The sequence below is a fragment of the Xenopus laevis genome, chromosome 8L (assembly GCF_017654675.1).
Source record: "Xenopus laevis strain J_2021 chromosome 8L, Xenopus_laevis_v10.1, whole genome shotgun sequence".
NCBI lineage: Eukaryota > Metazoa > Chordata > Amphibia > Anura > Pipidae > Xenopus > Xenopus laevis.
In genome coordinates, this window is record NC_054385.1 from 83833303 (window position 1) to 83858228 (window position 24926).

Consider the following 24926-nt stretch of genomic DNA (forward strand, 5'->3'; position numbering starts at 1 on the left):
TGTTGGGCCCTTGAAGGTGGCATATCAGAGAGAGATCCTCTCGTTTGGCGAAGTCGCTAAACGAGCGGATCTCTGTGTATGGCCACCTTAAGGCTCAGTATCAGTCTTGTATCACTTGTAGATCCCTTTCACCCATGGAGGATCCAGCACCACAATTTCCTAATCACTGGTCTAATTGAAATGTATCATATAATTTACCTCAATCTGTTATTATGCATTTGCATGTTCGCGACTGCCCAGTTTAATTTAAAAAGTGTTAAAAAAAAAAAAATTCATAGAAAAACTTTTTGATCCTTTTTGCTTCACCAGGTCTTAATGGATATGTTTGACCAGGATGATGACATAGGCCTTGTTGCCCTATGTGATGAAGAGCCCTCTTCCACGGGAGAACTTGGTTATTATGAGCTGGTTCGAACAGAGATTGCTGGAGAGCGCCAGTACCTACGTGAGCTGAACCTGATCATTAAAGTCTTTCGTGAAGCTTTCCTTTCCAAGCTGTTTACACCCACAGTAAGTTAACTCTCATGGAGTAGATAGTATTAATAATATTACCACATTTAATGTAATATTTTATGATTTTGATCTTCTTTAGGTTTAGCTTATACATGGTTTTGTTGAATATTTCAAGTACTACTATATATATGTTTTAGGCTGTGTACCTGTGAGGCTCTAGCATATGGCTAAAGTGTTTTGTGTTTGGGCGATAGACTCACAAGTTCTATGGTGGTTGAAAGTGTACTGCACACCATGTAGAAGGAGAGCATACAATTCTCTTCACCCCCTCCTTTTGCCCAAATAATGTCCCAGGCCAGTACTGGGCAGAAATTCAGTTCAACTAGCTTTTCAGATGTGACACAGTGGATAGTACAACTAGACAAGCAAGGATTTCTTTATTCGTAAAACCGTAGCAATTGTTGTATAATTACTTTAATTGGTTTGGTCCTTGTGAGTTAGATCATTAAGATAACAGATAAATGGACTCCTGCTTACAAAGCTGAAGGTGTGCACCGGTGATCTAAATGGCCACCTCACAAGAACCAAACATGGAGTAGCTTCAGTTTCCCTGTTTAACTCAAGAAATTACAAAAAAGCAAACATTTTTGTTTTTCCGTTTAAAAATGTATGTTCAGCACAAGCCCTATTCAGTGCACTCATGTGAAACCTTAGTTCTATTTTTTTTAAAAATTGTTGCTTTTGTAATAGAAGTTATGGTTTATGCCCAAAATACTCCCATTTTCCTTCATGCTAGAGCAATCATATTCTTATCAATGCTAACCTAAAGCAGACATAGGGGCCGATTCACTAAGGGTCGAATATCGAGGGTTAATTAACCCTCGATATTCGACTAAGAATTAAAATCCTTCGACTTCGAATATCTAAGTCGAAGGATTTAGCGCAGATAGTTAGTTGGAACGATCGAAGGATAATTCCTTCGATCGAACGATTAAATCCTTCGAATCGAAGGATTTAAATCCAACGATCAAAGGAATATCCTTCGATCAAAAAAAGTTAGCCAAGCCTATGGGGACCTTCCCCATAGGCTAACATTGACTTCGGTAGCTTTTAGATGGCGAACTAGGGGGTCGAAGTTTTTTTTAAAGAGACAGTACTTCGACGGTCGAATAGTCGAATGATTTTAACTTCGAATCCTTCGATTCGTAGTCGTAGTCGAAGGTCGAAGTAGCCCAAAAAAACCTTCGAATTCAAAGTTTTTTACCTTCGAATCCTTCACTCAAAGTTAGTGAATCGGCCCCATAATGTGCTGTCCATAATCATGCAGCCAAATGCAGAAGACAATTTAAACGGACAAACATGCATTTCCTTTAAAGGCAGAAGTGGCATAACTCCCAGGGGAGTAGCAGGGGCAACTGCACGCCCTGCAAGTATTCTGAGAGAATTTGCAATTGGTTTAAAAAGCCTATACAAAATAAATAATGATCAATTGAAAAGTCGCTTAGAATTGACCATTCTATAATATACTGAAATTAACTAAATGCAAACCACCCGTTTAAAGGTTAAATTTGTCCCAAGAACCTTGCCTACATCTTACTTGTTTACTTTTCCTCTTATTCTCATTCTAAGGAAGATGGAAGATAAAGCAAGTAAGATAATATTAAACTCGTATGAACAGTTCAAAAGTTTGACTTTGTGCGACTGCTGTTGAGTCAGGTTTAGAAAGAGAATGGTCTCAGAAGTTCCAGAATTTATTCATTTTTCCTATAGGCTCTGCTCAAAATAACAGTGTTAATCGTGCTTTATTCTCTTTACATGTCTTTACACAGGATATTGAAACAATCTTTAGTAATATTATGGACATCCATGAATTGACTGTGAAGCTTCTGGGTTTAATTGAAGACACTGTTGAAATGACGGATGAAAGCAGCCCACATCCACTGGTTGGAAGTTGCTTTGAAGACTTAGCAGAGGTGTGAACTTTACTTTCCCTTTAGTGCATTGCACTACAGTGTGGGGGTGATGAACCCATGTTCTGAATACTATTTGTGCTGCCAGTCTTTTTGTATCTGCTATAAAGGATAAGTAAACTTGAAAACAATTGAATGTACAATTGCTCACAGTGCTTTTCTAAGCACTTTTGCATACTTTTTTTCAGCTTCAAAGACCTTTAAATTTTTATCAACTGTCAATATAAGGCATTTTGTAACAGCATTCCCACTTGTGGTCAGATCCATTAACTGTACAGTCAAACCCAAATTTTATATTTTCGTGGGGACCAAAAAAAATAAAATCAGTATTTTCCTGTAAAAATGGTGTAGACTACAAAAAATAAGACTTAAAGGGGCTGTTCACCTTTGAAATAACTTTTAGTATGATATAGAGAGTGATATTCTGAGACAATTTGCAATTGGTTTTCATTTTTTATTATTTGTGGTCTGAGTTATTTCGCTCTTTATTCAGCGGCTTTTAAATTTTGCATTTTAAGCAATCTGGTTGCTAGGGGCCAAATTACCCTGGCAACCATGCACTGATTTGAATAAGAGACTGGAATATTAATAGTAGAGTAGAGGAATGAATAGAAAGAGGAGTAATAAAAAGTAGCAATAACAATACAATTGTAGCTTGCAGAGCATTTGCTTTTTAGAAGAGGTCAGCGACGCCCATTTGAAAGCTGCAAATAGTCAGAAGAAAAAGGCAAATTACTATATAAATATAAAAAAAATAAAATACTGAAAACCAATTGAAAAGTTGCTTACAAATGAACATTTTATTACATACTAAAAGTTACTTTAAAGGTGAACCACCCCTTTAAAATGCAGGGAAATGTACATTCTCAGGTATTAAACAGGGGCAACATAAGAACACTCCTGTTTTTCTTCCAAAAGCCTCTCACTTTGTAAAGTTACAGGAACTGACCAGCATGTAGCACTGTTGTTAAAAAAGTGTCTCTGTCATAAATTCTGTGCTTATTTGCTTCCACATAATGTTTTTTTCTTATTTGTTTATCAGGAGCAAGCCTTTGACCCATATGAAACCTTATCCCAGGACATACTTGCTCCTAATTACCAAGAGCATTTTAACAACCTTATATCCAAACCTTCTGTTGCCCTTCATTTCCAGGTGAGCAGACAACTCAACATCTTTGCTGCTTTGGAATCTTGTTGTTTCGGATGCCTAACTGTGCATAATCTACATAAATCATTTAAGATACCACAGATGCTTCAATAATCCAATTTAGTGATAGTTACCACATTTTAGTGAATTATTAATGCAAAGGGCATTTTACTCCATCGCTGTATGTGAAATAAGCAGAGATATACGTTTTTGTGTGCAACAGCTTGTAAGGACTGAGTAGTGCATGGGCACTGCTCCAGAAAATGTTTGTTATGGAGGATCCTGCAGCAGTATGGAACATGTGTAACATTTGCAAGGTGTCAGCATGGCTTTGCTATGGGAGCTCCATGTGCCTTGTGGCTAGTTTAGCAGGGTTGTTGAGACAAGCCGGAGAGATGTTTTTGTCAGCACATATGCATTGATTAAATGTTCCCAGACAGGATACTAATCAAGTCGGTGTTTTGCTGCTGGTAAACGGCAATGCTCTCTTCCATTTAAAGAATTCTCGGATCCCATCACTCCATTCTTTTAGATTAATAACACAGGTTTCTGTAAACAAGAGTGTAAACAAGAATGTTGGGGTATCTGGGCTCTCTCAGAAATATACCCATTCTATTTCTAGTGCATTACAATCTAAGATAACTTATTCCTTCCCCAGTTTCACTTTTTATTCTCTCTCCCCTTACTCTACCCACTTCTCTACCATTTGTGCTTTTCCTTCCCCCCCCCTTTCCTTTCTTCTTATTGTTTTACACAATGCTTTTGCTCAATTTTGCTCAGTCCACTTTTATAATTTACATTTTCTGTTATAAGCAATTTCTTAGATGTTTGCAGTTTAGACTGATAATATAAGGCTTTTGGCATGATTGAGAATCAGCAACCCTAGAGTTAACTGAACCCAGGTAATGCATAGAAATTGCATAGACAGGTTGCTGACACTCTTGGCCTTCAAAGACAGCTGTTGAGCTAAAGCATGCCTAGCAGTATAAAACTGAAGCAATCTATACGAAACTATAAAACTGTGACTATCTAAGAAAACGTTAAAAGTACAAAATGAATGCAAATTGCAAAAGTGCTTTGAGAAGTACTCAAAGTTTACATCAATTTATTTTTTTGAGTTTGTATCCCCTTAAAGGAGAAACCAACCCTTAATTGAAAAAAAAAAGTGTGGCACAAAAAGTGTCCTCAACTACCTTAAAATCCACTGTAATTTTTACTTGTGTTGCTTTGAAGTAACACAGAGTCATATTTTACTGGATTTTTAATACCCTACTAGGTTGCTCTTGTATTTGTACTTTGTTTCTCCAGATGTGCCCTGTCTGCCCACATTCTAGTAACTCGTGTGTATTGCTAAGTAAAAAGAAATTACGAAGTGTCAACTTTTTTTTTTTTTTTTCGTTTCAGTCTATAGCAGAAGGGTTCAAAGAAGCAGTGAAATACGTCCTTCCACGACTCATGCTGGTTCCAGTTTACCATTGTTTGCACTACTTTGAAGTATTAGAGGTAAGGCTCTATGGGAGGAGAAATATTCAAATAGCAGATCATTTAAAGACCGCAGGAAGCTCTAACATATTTGCCATGTATTCCAATCAATCGAGGTAAAGGGTAAAAATTACAAACATTACAAAAGTGGCGTAAAGGCAATAATACCTTTATTGGCTAAGATAATCACAGCAAGCTTTCAGAACATTTCCTTTTTCATTGCTGATTTCTGTTTACATTATTCATTATATGTGAATTACTATGTTTCCCCTTGAATTTTCAGTTAAAAGAAGTACTATTTGATTTTTTTTTTAAATTGTTTGTCTTTTTGTTTCATTCCACTGCACAGGAAAATGTGGCCAAACTGAAAAAGCACTTATGTTGCAGTTAACTTTCTGTGATTAGTCATTTTTTTGTTGTCTTGGGGGGGGATAATTTGAAACAAATACAGATCAATGAGTGTACCCCCATTGCATCCACAGTACCTAGCTGTCAGAAACCTACTTTTTGAAGTACTATAGTAATGCACCCTAGGAGTTTGCATTACTATATTCTAAACTAGGTAAGAGCTGGCTACTTCGAGTAATAATCTTCTCCCTGGCATAGCTGTACATAGCTCTGATCATTTAATTCAGCTTTTTACTCTTTCCATTGTTTTCTTACCAGAGCCCAGGTTAATGCATAAGAGCTAACTCTGCAGGACAGTTAGGGTGATATTAGGGTTAAGTGGCTAGTTTTTTTTCTGGAACTCTGTCAAGGCTCCCCCAAGATTACAAACGTATGAAAATACTGCCCGTAACAGACATTAGACCACAAAGAAAGCAGGATTGCTCCCACTAACGTTGAAACCCTTAGGACAGAGACACATGGTCAGATTCAGGGAGATTAGTCACCCGGCGACAAATCTCCTCTTCTTCTTCTTCCTCTGCGTTCCCATGCCTTCCTGCCCAGGGGAAGACAGTTTGGGGAGATTAGTCACCCTGAAAAAGAGATTTGTCGCCGGGCGACTACCGTATATACTCGTGTATAAGCCGACCCGTGTATAAGCCGAGGTACCTAATTTACCTAAGAAAACTGGAAAAATGTATTGACTCGTGTATAAGCCTAGGGGCCCCATGTCAGATTTCAAAATGTGAATGTGACCCGGCCGCAACAATTGGGGGACACTGGGCAGGTACCTGTTAAAGGGTCCTCTGTCTACCCCTATTTCATGTTTGCTTCCCTCTGCCACTTCCCCCCCCTGCCCTCCCCATCTGTCGCTCTCCCCACCCCGGCCCTCACGTCTGCTGCTCTTCCCTCTGTCACAGTAAAACGTGACCCGGCCTGCTCCGGACCTGCTCCGGGCGGCGACACAGTCAGTCACAGACAGTCCTGCTGGGGCCGCGGAAGGAGGTATGACCCGCGTATAAGCCGAGTTTGAGTTTTTCAGCACATTTTGGGTGCTGAAAAACTCGGCTTATACGCGAGTATATACGGTAATCTCCCCGAATCTGACCACGTTTGTCTCTGCCCTTAGACTCCTGGATACAGGCTTGCATGGGTGTCTGCAGAAGAGGGCAAGAGGGGACAGCTGCCTCACCCTGACTTCCTCAACTAGTTTCAAGAAATTGTTTGTAAATTTGGTTCCCAACAACACAAAATGTTGGGTTTTTTTTTATACTTCCCACCACATGGCAAGCCTTAATCACCTTTTACTCTGAGTGATATCAGAAGGGACTAAGTAGGATTTGAAGGGAAACCTGCAGTGCCAATAATATAGTTAAATTGGTAGGCAGCAGCTTACATGTAGCATTTGCAGGAGATTGGCTGAGCTAAGAACATGCAGTTTGTACATTTTTCATAAATAAAAAATTAATTTAGCAAGGCGTATATTCATTTATTACCATATTATGCATAATTAGGTTATCTACTGCATTTCATGAATAGGTTAATCTTCAGTGGCATGCTACCCTATGTGATATTAGCTTACTTGACCCCCCCCCTCAAAACATGTACTGCAGATACCCATGCAGGCTTGTATGTGACCAGTGGTCAAGAAATTCCATTTTGCATTACGAATTATAACAAACTAATCTTTAATAAATGGAATTGGTGGGTTCATGTGCTACATCATAATGTAATTGCAGGATTTTTCCCACTGCAGTTATTTATTTATTTTTTTTCCATTTTCTTTTTGCCTAAAAAAATGCTTTAAAAAGCATTCTGGTAACCCAAACACTAGCTTCTTTTGTGGTCTAATGAAAGTCTATGAAGGATGTTGCTCTCTTAAAAAACTGACAATCTAATAAAAAAATCCTGCAGATGAATGTGCAACGTTTGTTTTGCTCTATGCAGCTTTTACAAGAACGCAGTGAAGATCAGGAAGACCGAGAGTGCTTAAAGCAAGCTATCACCGCTCTGCTGAATCTCAGATGTAGCATGGAACGCATTTTTAATAAACATTCGCCTCGCAGGAGACCAGGGTAAGACACTCCTGTCTAAAACTCATCTTTCCAGATTTAGTCCTCTTAGGCGGTAATAGAAATCTTTATTTTGCCAATGTGTGAAAGATTCTTTTTATAAATGGAATAAAATGTTAACTTTGTTAATAATTGGCCTGATAGTTGCCCATGGTATCAAGAGATATAAAATAGTTTAATGCGACATTAAGGAGTACCTGGTAAATGTTCTCAGAAATGGAAACAGAAACTGTATTGTGTGACAATATAAAACATATTGTGAACCTGGAAGTGGTACAGTTGAAGAGACTTTAGAAATACATTGATAAACACGACTACAAGTTGAATGATGTGTGTAAGTGGCCACAAACAAGGTTACCTGTTTGAATAGAATGTATTTAAAAAATAACGTCATGAAAAAATTAAGCCTTGTTTAAATAGTTTTTCTTCATGATAAAATCCAAGTTTATCCCTTTGGGTGAGATTTTTGTGTTTCAGTATTTCAACTGTATATACTAATTAGGAGACAATTAATCTGCCTGTTTGATTTATTATTTGTGACTGTTGGTTGGGAAATAAGGAAACCAGTATATACTGTAAGAACTTCTTGCAGATAGAGCTCATATTAGAATAAAGATAAGGACCAGCGCTGCACAGCAACAGTGTTAACCACACGTTCAACTAAAAACAATATACAATATTACAGTTGGTTTTTTACAGTTTCTGACTTTTATTTAATAGCATCTGAACAGGTCATGGTCTTTCAATACATCAACTACCAAAGGCATATGGTACGGAGCATGGTGGTTCTCAAGGTACTCAAGGTTACCACCCACACGTCAAAAACAAAAACTGATTATAATGAATTTGTGCAGGGAATGATGTGAGTGATGATGTAAAGCATTGAATACTTGTGTTGGTGCTATTTAAATAACAGAAAATACTCATAGTGTTAGGATATAGGTAGTGCAGGCAGAAGACATTGGCTATATTTATAGCTATATTTTTTCCTGCTTGGCCTAGATTACCGCCATCTTCAGGCTGTGGACACAATATGTAAGATGTGTTAAGTACAACAAATTAGAGTGCAGAAACTGGACTTGGCAGCCTGCTGTCTAGTATCAGCAATGTTTATGCAACACAGATAATTCTATAATTTAGGAGTAAATAGTATGCCTTCGTGCTGTGACTTTTTTTATTTTTTTAAGGGAGCCCATATGGAGACTTTACAACCGTCAAATGAGAAGCAAACACGTGGCCATCAAAAAAATGAATGAGATCCAGAAGAACATTGACAGTTGGGAAGGGAAAGACATTGGGCAGTGCTGTAATGAGTTTATAATGGAAGGTTCATTAACCAGGGTGGGAGCTAAACACGAGCGCCATATTTTTCTCTTCGATGGCTTGATGATCAGCTGTAAAATGAACCACGGACAATCTCGAATTCCCGGCTATAACACTGCAGAGTATCGGCTGAAGGAGAAGCTCATCATGAGGAAAGTGCAGATCAATGACAAAGAAGATACAAGTGAATATAAAAATGCCTTTGAGCTACTATCCAAAGACGAGAACAGCATTGTGTTTGCAGCAAAGACAGCCGAAGAGAAAAACAATTGGATGGCTGCACTGATTTCTCTACAATACCGCAGCACGTTGGACCGGATGCTGGACTCTGTGTTGATTCGGGAAGAGAATGAGCAGCCCTTGCGTTTGCCCAGTCCAGACGTTTATCGATTTGTAGAGGAAGACTCAGAGGAAAACATTGTTTTTGAGGATAGTGTGCGAAGCAGGAATGGAATCCCTATAATTAAAGGAGGAACTGTAGTGAAACTGATTGAGAGGTTGACATACCACATGTATGCAGGTAGGAAACTGGAAAATGCTTTTTCATGCTGTGTTGTCTGTTGATGTTACAAATACAGTTTTTATTGTAAATGAATTGTATATGTTAGAAATTTAGCTTTGTGTAGAAACATAAACCATTGTATTTTACACTGGTTTTATTTTATCTGGTGTATAATCTGTGTAATATATATATATAATTTTTTTTTTCCCCCCACATTTTATTTAATTCATTTTTGGTACCTGGATAATGTAAAATCTTGGTTTGACTGTAGCTCTATCTGTTTAGCACCTTGTCGGATGTGTTTCTTCTATTAAATATTTAAATCTAGTTACAGCTGTTGCGTTGCACAGTGCTGCACGGTCATTACAACAAATGTGTGATGCCATTGTACTTGGGTTGTGTGCAGTGAGGTTGATTGATCAGACGTTATTTGTCTGCAATATGTATGCACAGCTCCCTTGTTTTAGAATAATCCTGATTTGTCTCTTTTGGCAGATCCTAACTTTGTGCGGACCTTTCTGACCACCTATCGCTCTTTCTGTAAACCTCAAGAATTGCTGAATCTGCTTATTGAAAGGTAATATTCTATTATTTATTAACTGGACTTCTGATGTCAAGCAGCTGCAGTACAGGTATGGGCTTCATTATCAGGAAACTCGTTATCCATAAACTTCCAAATTACAGAAAGACCATCTCTCATAGACTCCCGTTTTATCGAAATAATCCAAAATTGTAACAATTATTTATTTCCTGTATTTCTGTAATAATAAAACAGTAGCTTGTACTTGATCCCAACTAAGATGTAATTAAGCCTTATTGAAAGCAAAACCAGCCTATTGGGTTTATGTAATGTTTACATGGTTTTCTAGTAGACTTAAACTATGAAGATCTAAATGACAAAGATCCGTTATCTGGAAAACCCAGGTCCCGCGCTTTATGGATAACAGGTCCCATACCTGTACTGAATTAATTATACTTCTGCTGCATGCAATCAGGTTAATGAGCCCCCATAATTTGTGTCACTGTGACAAACGACCATGTTTACTGTCCCATATGATTTTTATTTTTTCTGCAAACATGTGTCCTCAAAGATCTGTAACATATTTCAGCCTTACGGCTGGTATAATAAGCATATCTACATCTTAGGATCTCGGGATATACAGTTGCATAAACTGAAACATTAGGTTATATAACAGGAATAGAAAGATAATCAAAAGAAAAATAAACAAATAGGTAAAGAAATAAAACAGAAACAAAAAGGGGTGGTCTCTCTCTAGCAAAAGTCCTACAGTGATAGCAGAGTGGAAGGAAAGGTATCACCATATCTATAGGAAATCCAAGCCAAGTTTTCTTGACTTTGCCATGTTTGTCTTGGGTGATGCTAGCTAGTTTTTTTGTTTATCAATATGCAAAAATAAACTTTTGTTTTAAGGATTGACAACTTAATTGACCTTTGTTTCCAAGGTGTAGCCAGTGTCTGGCAGGCTGCCTACAGTTTGTCAGGGCACACGCTCAGATTCAGGGAGATTAGTCGTCCGGGGACAAACCAACTCTTCTTCCGGGAGACTAATCTCCCCAAACTGCCTCCCGCCAGCTAGAATGTAAATCGCGGCGGGATGGCACTCTACGTGCTTCATTTTCCGAAGTCACTCAAAGTTTCCTTGTGAGGCAACTTTGGGCGACTTCAGAAAACGCAGCGCTCTGAGTGCCATCCCGCCAGTGTTGTACATTCTAGTCAGTGGGAGGCAGTTTGGGGAGATTAATCCCCCCGAAGAAGAGGAGATTTGTTGCCGGGGTAATCTCCCCGAATGTGAGTGTTTGCCCTGACCCTTAAAATTGACCATATGTAATTGGGCTATAGTGAGAGTTTCTGGGACCATTCCTAATAGGGCTTTGTATGGGTTCTTTAAAAAGATTGTTATATACCCTGGACCTGAAGCGTTATGAATCGGTGACAGTTCCACCAGCTATGTCCCATATGCTTTTAAATCTCTCCAAACATAAAACTCCAGTGTGTTCTGTGTGACCTTACAGTGTTAAAGTAAATTATATTTGATAAATTACAGTGGATTACATTTCTCAATCCATTTTTTAGAACGAGGTATGAATGAATTTAACTCTCCTCAGTGCCTGCATTACATTTCCTTACATTTTCCTTAGATTTGAAATTCCAGATCCAGAGCCCACAGAATCAGACAAAATAGCCATTGAGAAAGGCGAGCAGCCGATCAGCGCCAACCTCAAGAGGTTTCGAAAAGAATATGTTCAGCCGGTGCAACTCAGGTTGGTGCAGATGGTTTCAAACTTGTCTTTGATCTATGAATAATGGGCAACTTCTCCCGGGTAGTCAAAAGTCAAAGTAAACTTTATTGTCATCTCAGCAGTATACGAATACACAGTGAGACGAGACGATGTGGCTCCAGCTAGTACATAGCACAAAAAGACACTTAAAAATACACAATTAATCTGTAAACATGAAATGTGCAATATATAGGCAGAAATTCAACAGATTATTCATTAATAACAGGTGTTTTAAAACTTTTTAATGTTCCTTTACCATGTTTACGTATAAATAAGTGAAACCATTCTTCTCCTTTAGGGTATTAAATGTATTTCGTCACTGGGTTGAACATCACTTCTATGATTATGAAAGAGACCTGGAACTCCTCGACAGATTGGAGTCTTTTATTTCAAATGTGCGAGGTAAGCGCATAGAGACCTTGTCATATACTGTAGGCATTGGAAAGGATAGGGTAGAATGTGTGACACGTGTCCATTTACACTTCTGCAAATGCCTGTAAGCTCAATGGCACAAGGGTAGGTAGACCTTGAGCATTTTGCCAGCCGAAGTTTTTACTCAACCCAAATGCACATCATCAGTTGTCTGAGAGCATAAGCAGATTTTTTTTTCTACAAACATATGTTTGGGCAGGTAAAATAAAACTCACTGGTACACAAGGTGATTTGTCCATCTCAGACATTATTTTTTAAAAAAGAGGGGGGTAGTCAAAAAACCTTTGTGTGTGACTACTTCTGAATGAAAACTCCATATGGAACAGAGGCAGGCAGATCTCAGCACCACTGTATCAAACAAGGTCTGTACCTAATCCTAAAATCTTTCCTTGTACCATTGCCTTCACTTCCAAAAAAATGTGTCCAACAATTGTTCTTTATTACTTTAGTAAAACCACTCCTTCAGCCATTAGTTCTCCCAGAGGAATGATACTGTGTGTGGTCAGTAGAGCTCCACTCTATTTACAGGGAAAGCACCACACCTAGCTACAGCAAGCAGTCAGTAGAACAGTAGATTTGAAATCATAGATACAAATAAAGCCTGCGCACAAATCACATTCTTTGTAGTCTCGCTGATTAGATAAATATGCACAGTCACAGTTAAAGGCTTAGGGAATATATAGAGATTATGATTGTGATGGAAGTGGTTTTCTCTTTAAGGAAAATCCATGAAGAAATGGGTGGAATCTATAGCAAAAATAATCCGAAGAAAAAAGCAAGCTCAGGCAAATGGTGTGAGCCACAACATCACATTTGAAAGCCCCCCTCCACCTATCGAATGGCACATAAGCCGGGCAGGCCAGTGTGAAACCTTTGACCTCATGACTCTGCATCCAATAGAAATTGCTCGCCAGCTAACTCTGATGGAGTCTGACCTTTATAGGTAAGTGGCATATATAAACCCGTCCCTATCATCATATCTCTGGTTGACTTTACTGATTTCAAAGACATTATTATTGACACATGTTGTGTTTGTAGGGGGGAGTTTACTTCCTGGTACATGTATTATAGTTATATCTGGCAAACAACAGACTCCGATCTTATTTTAGATATTTTCTAGATATTATCCCAGAATACAGAGCCTCTGCCCCACCAGGCTGCAACTAGGGATAGGCAGTAGAGGCATGTGGCCGGTCACTGACATGTACTTCTCCTTACCTCCCCTAGTTTTGGGCGTCAGAAAGGCTGTGCATCTACGCGCTTGTCGAGAGTTGTGCATACTCACATCAGGAGTTATGCATTTGTGTGTTAGAGAATGCACACAGGGGGTTGCACACGCTCAAGGGATGAACAAGGGGGTGGGTGCTGAGGGCGCTTGCCTTGAGCACTCTGAACTGCAGGCCTGGCCTTGCTGCCCCACAACAAAATGCAAGATCTTTATCCAAATGGCTCCCAAATATTTACTGATCTGTTGCTTAGGATGCCTGTGGCATAACAGTGAGAATGAAAGCGATAAGGAGGCTTTGTTGAGGCAGTGTAAACAGATTAATTCACCTTTACACTATATTAATACATGAAATCTGAACTCTAAGCTTTGTGCCACACTCTGGGCAGGAACTAGTGGTAGACAGAAAAGGCATCTGCCTAGGGCACAACAATAGGGGGGTAAGCTGAGTGGGAGAGTGCCCATGCGCAGCAATTTGCCTGTTCCGACAACTGCGCATGTGCCGAAATGGGCAGAAATTGCAGAGGCGCCGGAAGACACAAAGACCCGGAAGATGGCTGCGGTGAACTCCGATGATGCCTCCAATGCCCTGGGGGGGGGGATAGCTATGCTGGGAGGTAGGAGGGAGGGGGTCTACGTGGGGGGTAGGGGCTTTTTTTGAAAACTGTTTAATTCTCCATTAAGGCACACTGGGCTGCACTGTTGGCCTGAGTGCAGATACTTGCATGTTTTGCCGACAAAATCTGCTGTGTGTGTCTGCATGCATCCAACACAATGCCTGTTAATGCAGAGGCATACATGAGCAGAAGCAGAGGCCCAAGAAACAGCCCAGAGTGAAAATAGCCTAATGACAAAAAAAAACAACAGAACCCTCTGAATCCTGTGTCACATATTAGGTGTATAGGTATTATAAAAACAGGTAGTAAATACACTAGCATGGCTTCAATTTGAGTCGAAACTGAGGCATAACAAGATTGCAATATAACATTTGTTTTTATTAGAAATCACACATAATCACTATCTCCACTGGGGTATAGACTAGTGTGAATGATATAATATATTGCTGTGTCAGCAATATATAAATACTGGGAAATTAAAAAAAAAAAACAAACGTGTTTTTGGTGCAATTTCTATATATTTTTATAGCAGAAGTGTAACTTGTTTGTTTCTGGTGCTTTCAGGGCAGTTCAACCCTCTGAACTTGTGGGCAGTGTATGGACAAAAGAAGACAAAGAGCTGAACTCTCCCAACTTGCTGAAGATGATTCGCCATACTACCAACCTAACATTGTGGTTTGAAAAGTATGTGCGTTGCTTTGTGTTAAGGCTGGGGCATTTACTCTGCTCGTATCCAGTTGCTAAACTACAACAACCACCAATCTTCTGCAAATTATGTGCAGTCTGATAAAAAAAATCCATTCATAATTATAGATACAAATCGGCAGAAAACTGCAGAAAAGGAAGTACATTTTATAGGGAAAATCAAGAAATGTTTTGTTTAGGTCAAACTAAGCCATCAACTGATTAAGGATCTGTCTGCTTTCTCTACTTTTCTAGGTGTCTTGTGGAAACTGAGAATTTTGAGGAGAGAGTGGCTGTTTTCAGCCGTATCATTGAAATCCTCCAGGTCTTTCAGGACCTGAATAACTTCAATGGAGTGTTAGAAATTGTCAGCGCTGTGAATTCTGTACCTGTGTACAGGCTGGATCACACCTTTGAGGTTAGTCCTGTTTAGCTCAACATCCACACTGCAAACACTGAATTCTTTATTATTATTACTAATACTATTACTACTACTAATACTACTATTCCAATACTAATACTAGGAGATTTAGACTTGCCAAGTATCACCCACTGGAAAGTCAGTTTGTTGCATTTTACTTAATGATTTGTCATACTGCTGGTTATAGCAATGCTCACAAATAGGCTTTAGAGATGCACTTGACTGAAGGGGGAGATATGGATCTTAATTGTGAACTTAGCTTTTGTAGGAAAATGAAAAGAATAATAATGAGAAGTATCTGAAGAGCCAACATCTCCTCTGTAGTTTATTATGGGTATTTTTTATGTGTCTTGGCTGGAAATAAACATCGCATTCTGCCTTTAGGCAATTTGATTGGCGTTTGGTTCAGTATGTGATTAATTAAATGAGTAAATACAACCCCACTAAGTGTTTCTGGCATAAAATAATGAAGGATAGGATTTACATCAATAAGAACTTGCAGTGAGCACCATATCTAATAATCCATAACTTACATGTTGTTACCAGTTTGATAATGTATCATTTAATAGGGCTTCCGTAGCATGTTGATATGTAAATAGTTCTAATGGGACATATTTTGTTTGGCTCCTTGAGACAACTGGCCAGGCATTATTGTTTTTGGAGATGGACTCAAATCCACTCTTACAAAGTTTATCACATTTTTAGAGGCATCCCTTTTGCAACCCCTTAGGGATTTTCTTCTATCTAGATGTGCAGTTATCTAAATTTCAATCAGAACTGAGTTTCCACTAGAAATAAGCAGCTTATTTGTGCCTTCCCCTGCTCGTGCCTTCACTCAACAGTTAAGCATCCTAGATTAAATTCATGTTGAACACTTCATTTGTACAAGTCACGCCATTTCTGTGCGGTCACTTATTACATGATATTTGTTTTCCTTTAAGGCATTACAGGAGCGGAAGAAGAAAATCCTGGATGAAGCTGTGGAACTCAGTCAAGATCATTTTAAAAAATATTTAGCAAAACTGAAATCAATCAACCCACCTTGTGTGCCTTTTTTTGGTAAGTTGGTTGTTTGGTAACCACTCCTCTGCCTTTGTCGTATATCCATCATCCATAGTATTAGAATAGCAACAACATCGTTAAAGGACAGTGCCTATGCGGGAAAAGCTAATGAGTGCCATTATCTGCCCCATTCTGCTCTCCACCCGGGCAGTATCATGCCACACCCCTAATATTTTTACTAGCAATGGCATTTTACAACAAAGTTGGCACATGAAACTGCACACTGAGGCAGTAAAACTTTCATTAAAGACTGGATAAGAAGCAATAGGAAAATGTACATTAAGCTCTTAATATTCGCATAACACAAATGATAGAGTAACTGTGGGATGAAGTCAGAATCTAAATAGAGGTCTATAAGTGAGCCTCACAGTATGAGAAACCATTAAGCTGTGCATTGTATTTTAGTAATGGACCCTGTGCTCTCAGTTCTTAGTATATCATATTTAAAGTATTTGGCTCATGTATTTGAGATGAGATCTGGTATGCAAGCAAGGGACTGCCTGGGGAATGGAGCACAGACTATACAGTAGTGGTTTCTGAATGGAGACGCTAAGTTATTGAGCTTTGTGTCACCACCTCATTCTTGTTTTGCTCAGTACAAAAAGTATAAATCTGTAACTGTAAAACACATCCTTTTTTTTTTTTTTTTTTTTTTTTTTAATAAAGGAATATATTTGACGAATATTCTAAAGACTGAAGAAGGGAATCCAGACTTTCTGAAGAGACAGGGGAAAGAACTGATCAATTTTAGCAAGAGGCGAAAAGTGGCTGAGATTACAGGCGAAATTCAGCAGTACCAGAATCAGCCATATTGCTTACGGACAGAAGTTGATATACAGGTATAGTAGATAAGACAGGGATAGCTGTACTTTGTATCAGTCAGGTTTAGTTTCTTTTCTTACTGAGAAGCTTCTTGAAAATATTTTATGCTACAAAACTCAGAGAGTCTGCTCACATGTCAATGGAGCCAAATCCAGGTTCACACTGATCTGACAGAGGGCAGCATCATTCTGTACATACAGGTTCCTGCTGACTGGCATCCAATTGTTGCTGGGGTGGGCACTTAGCAACCATCCTCTGGTTTCATCCCTTGCTGTCTATGGCCAGCAGATACAAGTACAGATCTCTTTCTGCTCACTGCCTCCTCATCACAAGACAGAGTTGTTTGTTTCATGGCATGTTGAGTTCTTGTATCTCACTTATCTGTCTCATTCCAGTAGTTGTCGCATGTATCTGTACTCCGATTTACATAAATCCACCCCTAGTCAAACACATATACCTTCCAATTAACGCAGACTCCAGTCTTTGAGACAAAATAATGTCTGTTTGTGAGACACCGGTATATTTTTCTTTTAGGCCTTTCTCCCCTATTCTCTACCTGTGCCCTCTCTTAATTCTCATTCCCCCACTGTCTCTTATTTTATTGTTTCAGAGATTCTTTGAGAATCTGAATCCGATGGGAAATTTTGGAGAAAAGGAGTTCACAGACTATTTGTTCAATAAGTCACTGGAGATTGAACCAAGGAACTGCAAACAACCGCCTAGATTTGTATGTCACATGATTGTCAGGGATATGTTTATTTGCTTGCTGGGCATGTAGAATACTGTATATTGTAGATGGAGGAAGAGCGATACTGGCAATTGCTTTACAAAGACCCCCATTCTTTCCCACATTCCCTCACTCATCATAGTGGCATTGTGCTGCATCGTCCAACCATGATTTAGAGCCATTATTACTTGCATTGCCTGCACACTCCATCTGAATCCAACTTTATATTGTATTTCTCAATAGTGCAAAAAAAGGTGATGACTGACTGATCATGTGATGAGAAGTTTATTGTTTTTTTCAGTCCAGGAAAACCTCATATTCACTGAAGTCTCCGGGTATCAGGCCCAACAGTGGAAGACATCTGTCCTCATCTGGCACTCTCCGAGGCCATCCGATGCCTTTAGAAAGGGAACCCTATAAGATCAGCTTCAGCAGGATCACAGAATCAGATCACGAATCTACAATATCCCCTCCAATCTCTCCCAACACTCCATCTACTCCTCCTGCCTCTGCCTCCTGCTCTGAGCTCAGCGTCTTTGTAGATTTGGATCCCAACTCTTCTTTTGGTATGTGGGAGTTGGATATGAGAGATTTCATATATCTGGGTTTCCAGTTTTGGAGCAGCAATATTTGTTGTGTGTGTGTCTGTTTTACATGGAATAATGTATCCATTATAGAAATAGCACAACTGTTGGCAGATATGATGATAGTTACTGTACTGTTTCGTGTGAGCAGCAATAAATATGGTGCTTCCACAGTGTGGTACAATACAGTCATATGAAAAGGTTTGGGAACCCCTTGGAGTTTTGTTTGTCATTGGCTGAGCTTTCAAAGTAGCAACTTCCTTTTAATATATAACATGCCTTATGGAAACAGTAGTATTTCAGCAGTGACATAATGTTTATTTGATTAACAGAAAATATGCATCATAACAAAATTAGACAGGTGCATAAATTTGGGCACCCCAACAGAGCTATTACATCAATACTTAGTTGAGCCTCCTTTTGCAAATGTAACAGCCTCTAGATGCCTCCTATTGCTTTGATGAGTGTCTGGATTCTGGATGGCGGTATTTTTGACTATTAATCCATACAAAATCTCTCCAGTTCAGTTAAATGTGATGGCTGCCGAGCATGGACAGCCTGCTTCAAACCATCCCAAAGATTTTTGATGATATTTAAGTCGGGGGAACTGTGACGGCCATTCCAGAATATTGTACTTCTCCCTCTGTATAAATGCCTTTGTAGATTCCAAGTGTGTTTAGGGTCATTGTCTTGTTAAAATACCCAACCCCTGTGTAACTTCAACTTTGTGACTGATGCTTGAAAATTATCCTGAAGAATCTGTTGATATTGGGTTGAATTGATCCGGCCCTCGACTTTACCAAGGGCCCCAGTCCCTGAACTAGTCACACAGGCCCACAGCATGATGGAACCTCCACCAAATTGAGTAGATAGCAAGTATTTTTCTTGGAATGCGGTGTTCTTCTTCCACCATGCAAATCTTTTTCTTTTTTTGGACCAAATAACTCCACTTTTGTCTCATCAGCCCAAAGCACTTTGTTCTAAAATGACTTGTCTAAATGAGCTTTTGCATACAACAAGCGACTCTTTGTGGTGTGAGTGCAGAAAGGGCTTCTTTCTCATCACCCTGCCATACAGATATTCTTTGTGCAAATTGCTCTGAATTGTAGAACGATGTACAGATACATCTGCAGCAAGATGTTCTTGTAGGTCTTTGGAGGTGATCTTTGGGTTGTCTGTAACCATTCTCACAATCCTCCACATATGCCGCTCCTGTATTTTTCTTGGCCTGCCAGACTTGGGTTTTACAGCAACTGTGCCTGTGGCCTTCCATTTTTTGATTATATTCCTTACAGTTGAAACTGACAGTTTAAACCTCTGAGATATGTTTTTGTAGCCTTCCCCTAAACCATGATACTGAACAATCTTTGTTTTCAGATCTTTTGAGAGTTGCTTTGAGGATCCCATGTTGTCACTCTTCAGAGGAGAGTCAAACAGAAGCACAACTTGCACTTGGCCGCCTTAAATACTTTTTCTCATGATTGGACTCATCTGCTTATGAAGTTCAAGGCTTAACATCAATTTTTAAAAAAAAAAAAAAAAATTGTTGGTATACATTTAAAAAAACCCCACCAAGACAAATTAGACTTTAAAATCGCAAAACCTTTATTAAGAATTAACTTACAGAAACTCCGCTTCCACCTCTTTTCAGAAAAGCCGACAGGGCGACGATCCATCATGCGGCACTCAATTTCTCCTCCCTGGCTATCTCCTATAAGGAAGGCAGGGAGGAGAAATCGAGCACTGGACAATGGATCGCGATCGTCCTTTCTGAAGTGGAGCGCAAGCAGAGTTTTGGTAAGTTATTTCTTAATAAAGACTTTGCGATTTTAAAGTTTAATTTGTCTTGGTGGGTTTATTTTTAATGTATACTAACGCATTTTTTAAAAGAAAATTTTGATGTTATTGTTCGTTTAATGAGCTAATCCTTCCAATTTGGTGTTGCCAGTAATCAGTATTGAGCAGTTAGATGCATTCAAATGAGCAACATTTTTACAAAGACCGTTTTTCACGTTTGATTTAATTTCATACAACTGAATACTGTTTCACTGAAGATCTTTGTTTAGAAAACACCCCAGTACTCAGATGTTCCTCGGATATGAAAGACATACCACTGTTATCTTATTTGTAAATTATTATGCAGGCTGAGAGGGTTCCCAAACGTTTTCATATGACTGTATGTACTGGATTAAATGAATACACCCACAAATGGCAGAGGTCAAAATCTGCAAATAATTGTGGGTTGGGTACAATCAGGCACACACTTGCAACCTTCCCCATAGCAAAATTAGGAACCTGTCCCTCACATTCTCAGGTGTTTCTTTATAAGAGCCAGTGACCTGCTTTACTTAACCTGAGCTTCTTTTCCTCTTTATTTTGCACAGGTAGCAACAGTATGCTTTCCCAGGTGTTTTTGCCAAACTCAAGTAAGTGCATATGCTTGCATTTCTTCTTGACTGGTTTGTTTTTGCTCTGTGATTATTAGACTGATACATTCCTAAATATTAAATATCCATGCAAAAATCCATGTTGATGGCAAAAAATATTGGGCATTTTAATGCTTGAATGTTTAATTATGGGAAACCACTGTATCCAGTTAATCCTATACCTGCATTGGTAAAATATTATAAAATCCAATTGTTTATTGTGCTGTAAAGTATCTGGTTCTTGATCGCTCCTAGTAGTATATAACAACATTTTCCTTTCTCTTCCAATATCCTTCATATCCCTTAGATGTATGAGGTTGGGATGGGATGTTTGTATATGTGACTAGAACATAATGTATAAAGTGAAATGCTGTATCTCCCCCTAGGGTCCTTCTTCAGTTCTTGTGGAAGTCTGCATCGGTTAAGTGAAGAGCCTTTGCTTCCACCTCCTTTGCCTCCTCGTAGGAAGGTAGATCCAGAGGGGTCAAATCTTGCAGTAAGTACAAAGTTCTGTTAGATGAACAGTATACAACCCCTCCCTTCATTTGTTGTTGTGACTTATTAGGACTGCATTTGAAAGCTCTATGGGACAGGGACCTCCTTCCCACTGTGTCTATTACCAAATTACACTTTGTCTCTGTATATTTATTATAATGTTGCCAGGCCCGGGCCAACCCGGCTGGCCGATTCGCCCCCTTGCCAGCACAGCTCCGAGTGTGCATCTGCGCTCAATATTTAAATTCCTGGAGGGGGAAGACAGTGCCGATGGGAGAGAAAGGGTCCGGACCAGGGATAGGCTGAAGGAAGAGGTACGTGCTTGGCGCCCCCACTTCGTTGCGCCCTAGGCACGTGCCTCTTCTGCCTACCCCTAGTTCCAGCCCTGCATGTTGCCCTCCATGTTTGTACCATGTCTGTATTGTAAAATTGTACAGTGCTGTGTATGCAGTAGTGCTGTGTTGTACATAATGATACTGCACCCGTTAAAAATCCTACTTTCTGTATCTAGTCATAGGCATTTATTGCTTTATCTTTTCTTTAGGGGCATTCAAAACTGGATGATGACCCTCCAGCTATTCCACCAAGATTGCCTCCACCTCCAAAGATCCAGCCACGGGTTCCTGCCTACACAGGGCCTTTTGATGGACCTCTTCATAGCCCCCCACCTCCACCACCCAGAGACCCACTTCCCGATACCCCTCCCCCTGTCCCACAAAGGCCTCCTGAGCATTTCATAAACTGCCCTCTAAATCTGCAGCCTCCACCACTTGGCCGCCTCCATCGGGAACAGGACTGGTTTCGGGAAGTCAACACAGCTCCAAACTCTCTCAATACACCACCCAGTACCCCGTCTCCAAGAGCTCGGCGGCGTTGTTGTGGTCTCAGCACCAGTCAAAGCAATCTTTCCCATGATTTGGCCCCTCCAGTTCCCCCACGGCAGAACTCCAACCCACAGCTGCCAAAACTGCCACCAAAGACTTACAAAAGGGAATTTTCCCACCCTCCTTTGCACAGACTGTCTTTGTTGGAAAATGCTGAAACTCCACAATGACCACAGCCATAATAGTCTTAGACACTGGATAGAGAGCAGCAGTGCCCTATCGGGGGTTTTTTGGGGTCATTTTTTATTTATTTTGATAATTAGGCACTGTGGTTCATTTTTAAAGACTTTCGATTGAGGAACAGTGATGTGTAGTAAGGCCCCTGGCAAAAAGTATTACAATTAACACTAAAGTGCTACTGATCAAAGCAGCAAGCTCAGAACAAACTGACACACTACAGCCTTTCTAACAGCGTGTAACTGCCTCAGGTTCATCCGAGTCATTGCCTTGCTCCCCATGCAGAGCTTTGTGCCCTTGCAGGATTGCTGGACTGCAGTGTAACCTCCAAACAAAAGACTCTCTTCTCTGGGCACCCATTATTTGCACTGAGCCACAAACCTGACACTCGGAATGAAGAAAACAACGGGCAGATTTGTTGGGATTCTCTCCCTCTCCCTTTTAGCACTGGAGGCCTTTAATTTCCAGACCATTAAACATTTTTTTTTCCTAGGGAACTTTCCTTTTGTGTTATCATTCCAGTTATCTTGCCCCTTGGAGCAACTTCACATTTGCATGAGGTTAAACAGCCAGAACAAGTGACGTCTCTGCTCCTCAGATACAATGGTGGGGACCCCCTTATGTTTCATTACTCAGACAAACACTACCTAATGTTCTTCTCATGGAATACAAGTGTTTAGCATGCAGCTTATTCAGATGTGCCTTTTTTCGGTTTGGCCTGGCAGAGGCCAGCTTCTCTTTATAAGTTGGTTACGTGGGATCAAAGCGCAAAATCTTGAATGTACCATTAAATGAAATAACTCGCCAATGTTGACCCCCTTAACTGCTACGGGTCTCGATAAATACAACAAGCAAAGTCGCCTTCGTTATCACAAAAGAAATCTATTACTGAGGGTAGAAGCTGCTATTTTCTTTTTTTTTTTTTTGACTGTTTCATTTATAATCCTGCCCTGATTTTTTTTTTAATTTGCCTCCTTGGCAAACTCCCAGCCAAATGATACCCAGACTCTACTTGGCTTGACACATGGCTGTGGGGAGGCTCCTGTAGAAACAGTTTATAATGGAGCCTCACATTGAGCTCTGCATCTTGAGGCTTTGGGATAAAGGTGGGAAAAGGGAATAATTAAAGGCAGCAGCATTTTAAACAAGGCTGACGTATCCTATAAAAGAAAGTGTTCGCTTTCATCTAAGTATTATATGCCTGAGGCAGAGTTTAACAACCTTAGTATTAAGGTTTGATGGAGTCTGGATAGAGAAGAGTCTCCATTTTACATTCCATGAATTTACACAGAGCAGATGTAGAAGGAAGCACTACTGTAGCAGCATCAGTTCTTACCCGAGCACTCTTTTAAAAGTATTTGCACTTTTGTACATTCTCGTCTGTGTTCATGTTAAGAAGCAGGAAAACCATCTTGTGATCAGGCTCACGTCTACTTGCGACCATTGGAGCCCACCCGGGGCTACATTTGTCTGTTGCTTCTTCTTGGTCTCGGTTGTCTGAAAGAAAACACCTCTTAGTAGAATTGCTTCTGTACGGACAAAGTCCTTTGCTCATTGTTTCTCTGCAAAAAAGAAAAAAAAAACCTCCCTATTTCCGTGAATGGCGATTTGTACTTTGTCTGTGGGGCAGTGACATTCATTGAAATGCCCTGATTGGTTGCTTTACTATTATACATTTACTATACGTCAATCAATCTTTCTACCATGAGTAAGTTTGCAAACTGATGGCATTTATGGGTAATAACTCAGCCATAGTAGCAGTGTTCTACTCCAGTTCTATTACAACTGGACTTGTCCTTCACCAAGGCCGAGTGCTAAATCCGGAATTCCTAACCCGACATGCTCCAGTTTCTGCAGTCCTACTAATTCTCTAGCAGGATAAAAATACAGGCTGCGGTTTTGAGCTAATGTTGTTCATGTTGGTAAAGCCGTAGAATGCTCCTCATTGCATTTAATGTGCTGTAGAATCCTTGTTTGTAATTACTCACTGTCATTCTGCAAACTTACTCTTACCAGTGAAAGGTTTGGTTACTATTCCCACGGATCGACTGAGGTTTCACCTGATTTCAAGGATCTTCGTGTTTGTATAAATGTCTACAAGCCACGTTTTATTTCCTGGTCCATGGCCTTTTACTGTGCTTTGTATCAGTGTTCTTAACCAATGTAATAAATCAGTCTTAATATTAAGGGATTGTGTGTATGATTCTTTATAGACACAACAATATCTGTTGTAGATTGCTCCAAATGTCTATTTATTGCAGCGAACCATGTGCTTTTATACACTCATGGATACGTTACAATACGGAGAACACATTCTTTAATAACAGCAGTATCTGATCATAGGACATTATCTTCTGCGGATGGCAAAAACAAAAATCTGTTTTTCCAGCTCTTCAATATATCCCCAATGAGCTTCTCTCCCCCCCCCCCCCCCCCCACACAGAACTGCACTAGTAGTAAACAAGTCTCAATGACCAGCAGAATATAAACAGGGAAGAACACAAAATAGAAAGGAATTGTAGTAACTTTTTACCACTATTAAACCACCAAGTGCCTCACCCCTTACAAGCAACAGAGTATAGTTCCCTTTTTATAATACAGGTATGGGATCTGTTATCCAGAAAACTCCAAATTACAGAAAGACTGTCTCCCATAGACTCCATTTTATCCAAATGATTAAAAAAAGATTTATTTTTTCTCTGTAATAGTAAAACAGAACCTTGTACTTGATCC

General features: G+C 39.6%; 1 protein-coding gene across 2 annotated transcripts in view; it reads left to right on the forward strand.

Annotated features, from left to right (window-relative positions):
- Positions 1–24380, forward strand: part of sos2.L (SOS Ras/Rho guanine nucleotide exchange factor 2 L homeolog) — a 52032-nt gene extending 27652 nt beyond the window's left edge. The window contains exons 5-23 of one of the 2 annotated variants that reach the window (XM_041573041.1): positions 310–510; positions 2271–2426; positions 3466–3576; positions 4975–5073; positions 7387–7514; positions 8699–9354; positions 9832–9913; positions 11497–11619; positions 11936–12039; positions 12790–13012; positions 14476–14595; positions 14851–15013; positions 15958–16075; positions 16745–16917; positions 17511–17627; positions 17929–18193; positions 20596–20637; positions 21024–21133; positions 21677–24380. In XM_041573041.1, the coding sequence (XP_041428975.1) occupies positions 310–510; positions 2271–2426; positions 3466–3576; positions 4975–5073; positions 7387–7514; positions 8699–9354; positions 9832–9913; positions 11497–11619; positions 11936–12039; positions 12790–13012; positions 14476–14595; positions 14851–15013; positions 15958–16075; positions 16745–16917; positions 17511–17627; positions 17929–18193; positions 20596–20637; positions 21024–21133; positions 21677–22186 (3501 nt within the window). In that variant the 3' untranslated portion in view covers positions 22187–24380. The remainder of the gene's footprint in view (positions 1–309; positions 511–2270; positions 2427–3465; positions 3577–4974; positions 5074–7386; positions 7515–8698; positions 9355–9831; positions 9914–11496; positions 11620–11935; positions 12040–12789; positions 13013–14475; positions 14596–14850; positions 15014–15957; positions 16076–16744; positions 16918–17510; positions 17628–17928; positions 18194–20595; positions 20638–21023; positions 21134–21676) is intronic. The other variant, XM_018230509.2, reaches the window with a different exon arrangement.
- Positions 24381–24926: the final 546 nt, after the last annotated feature.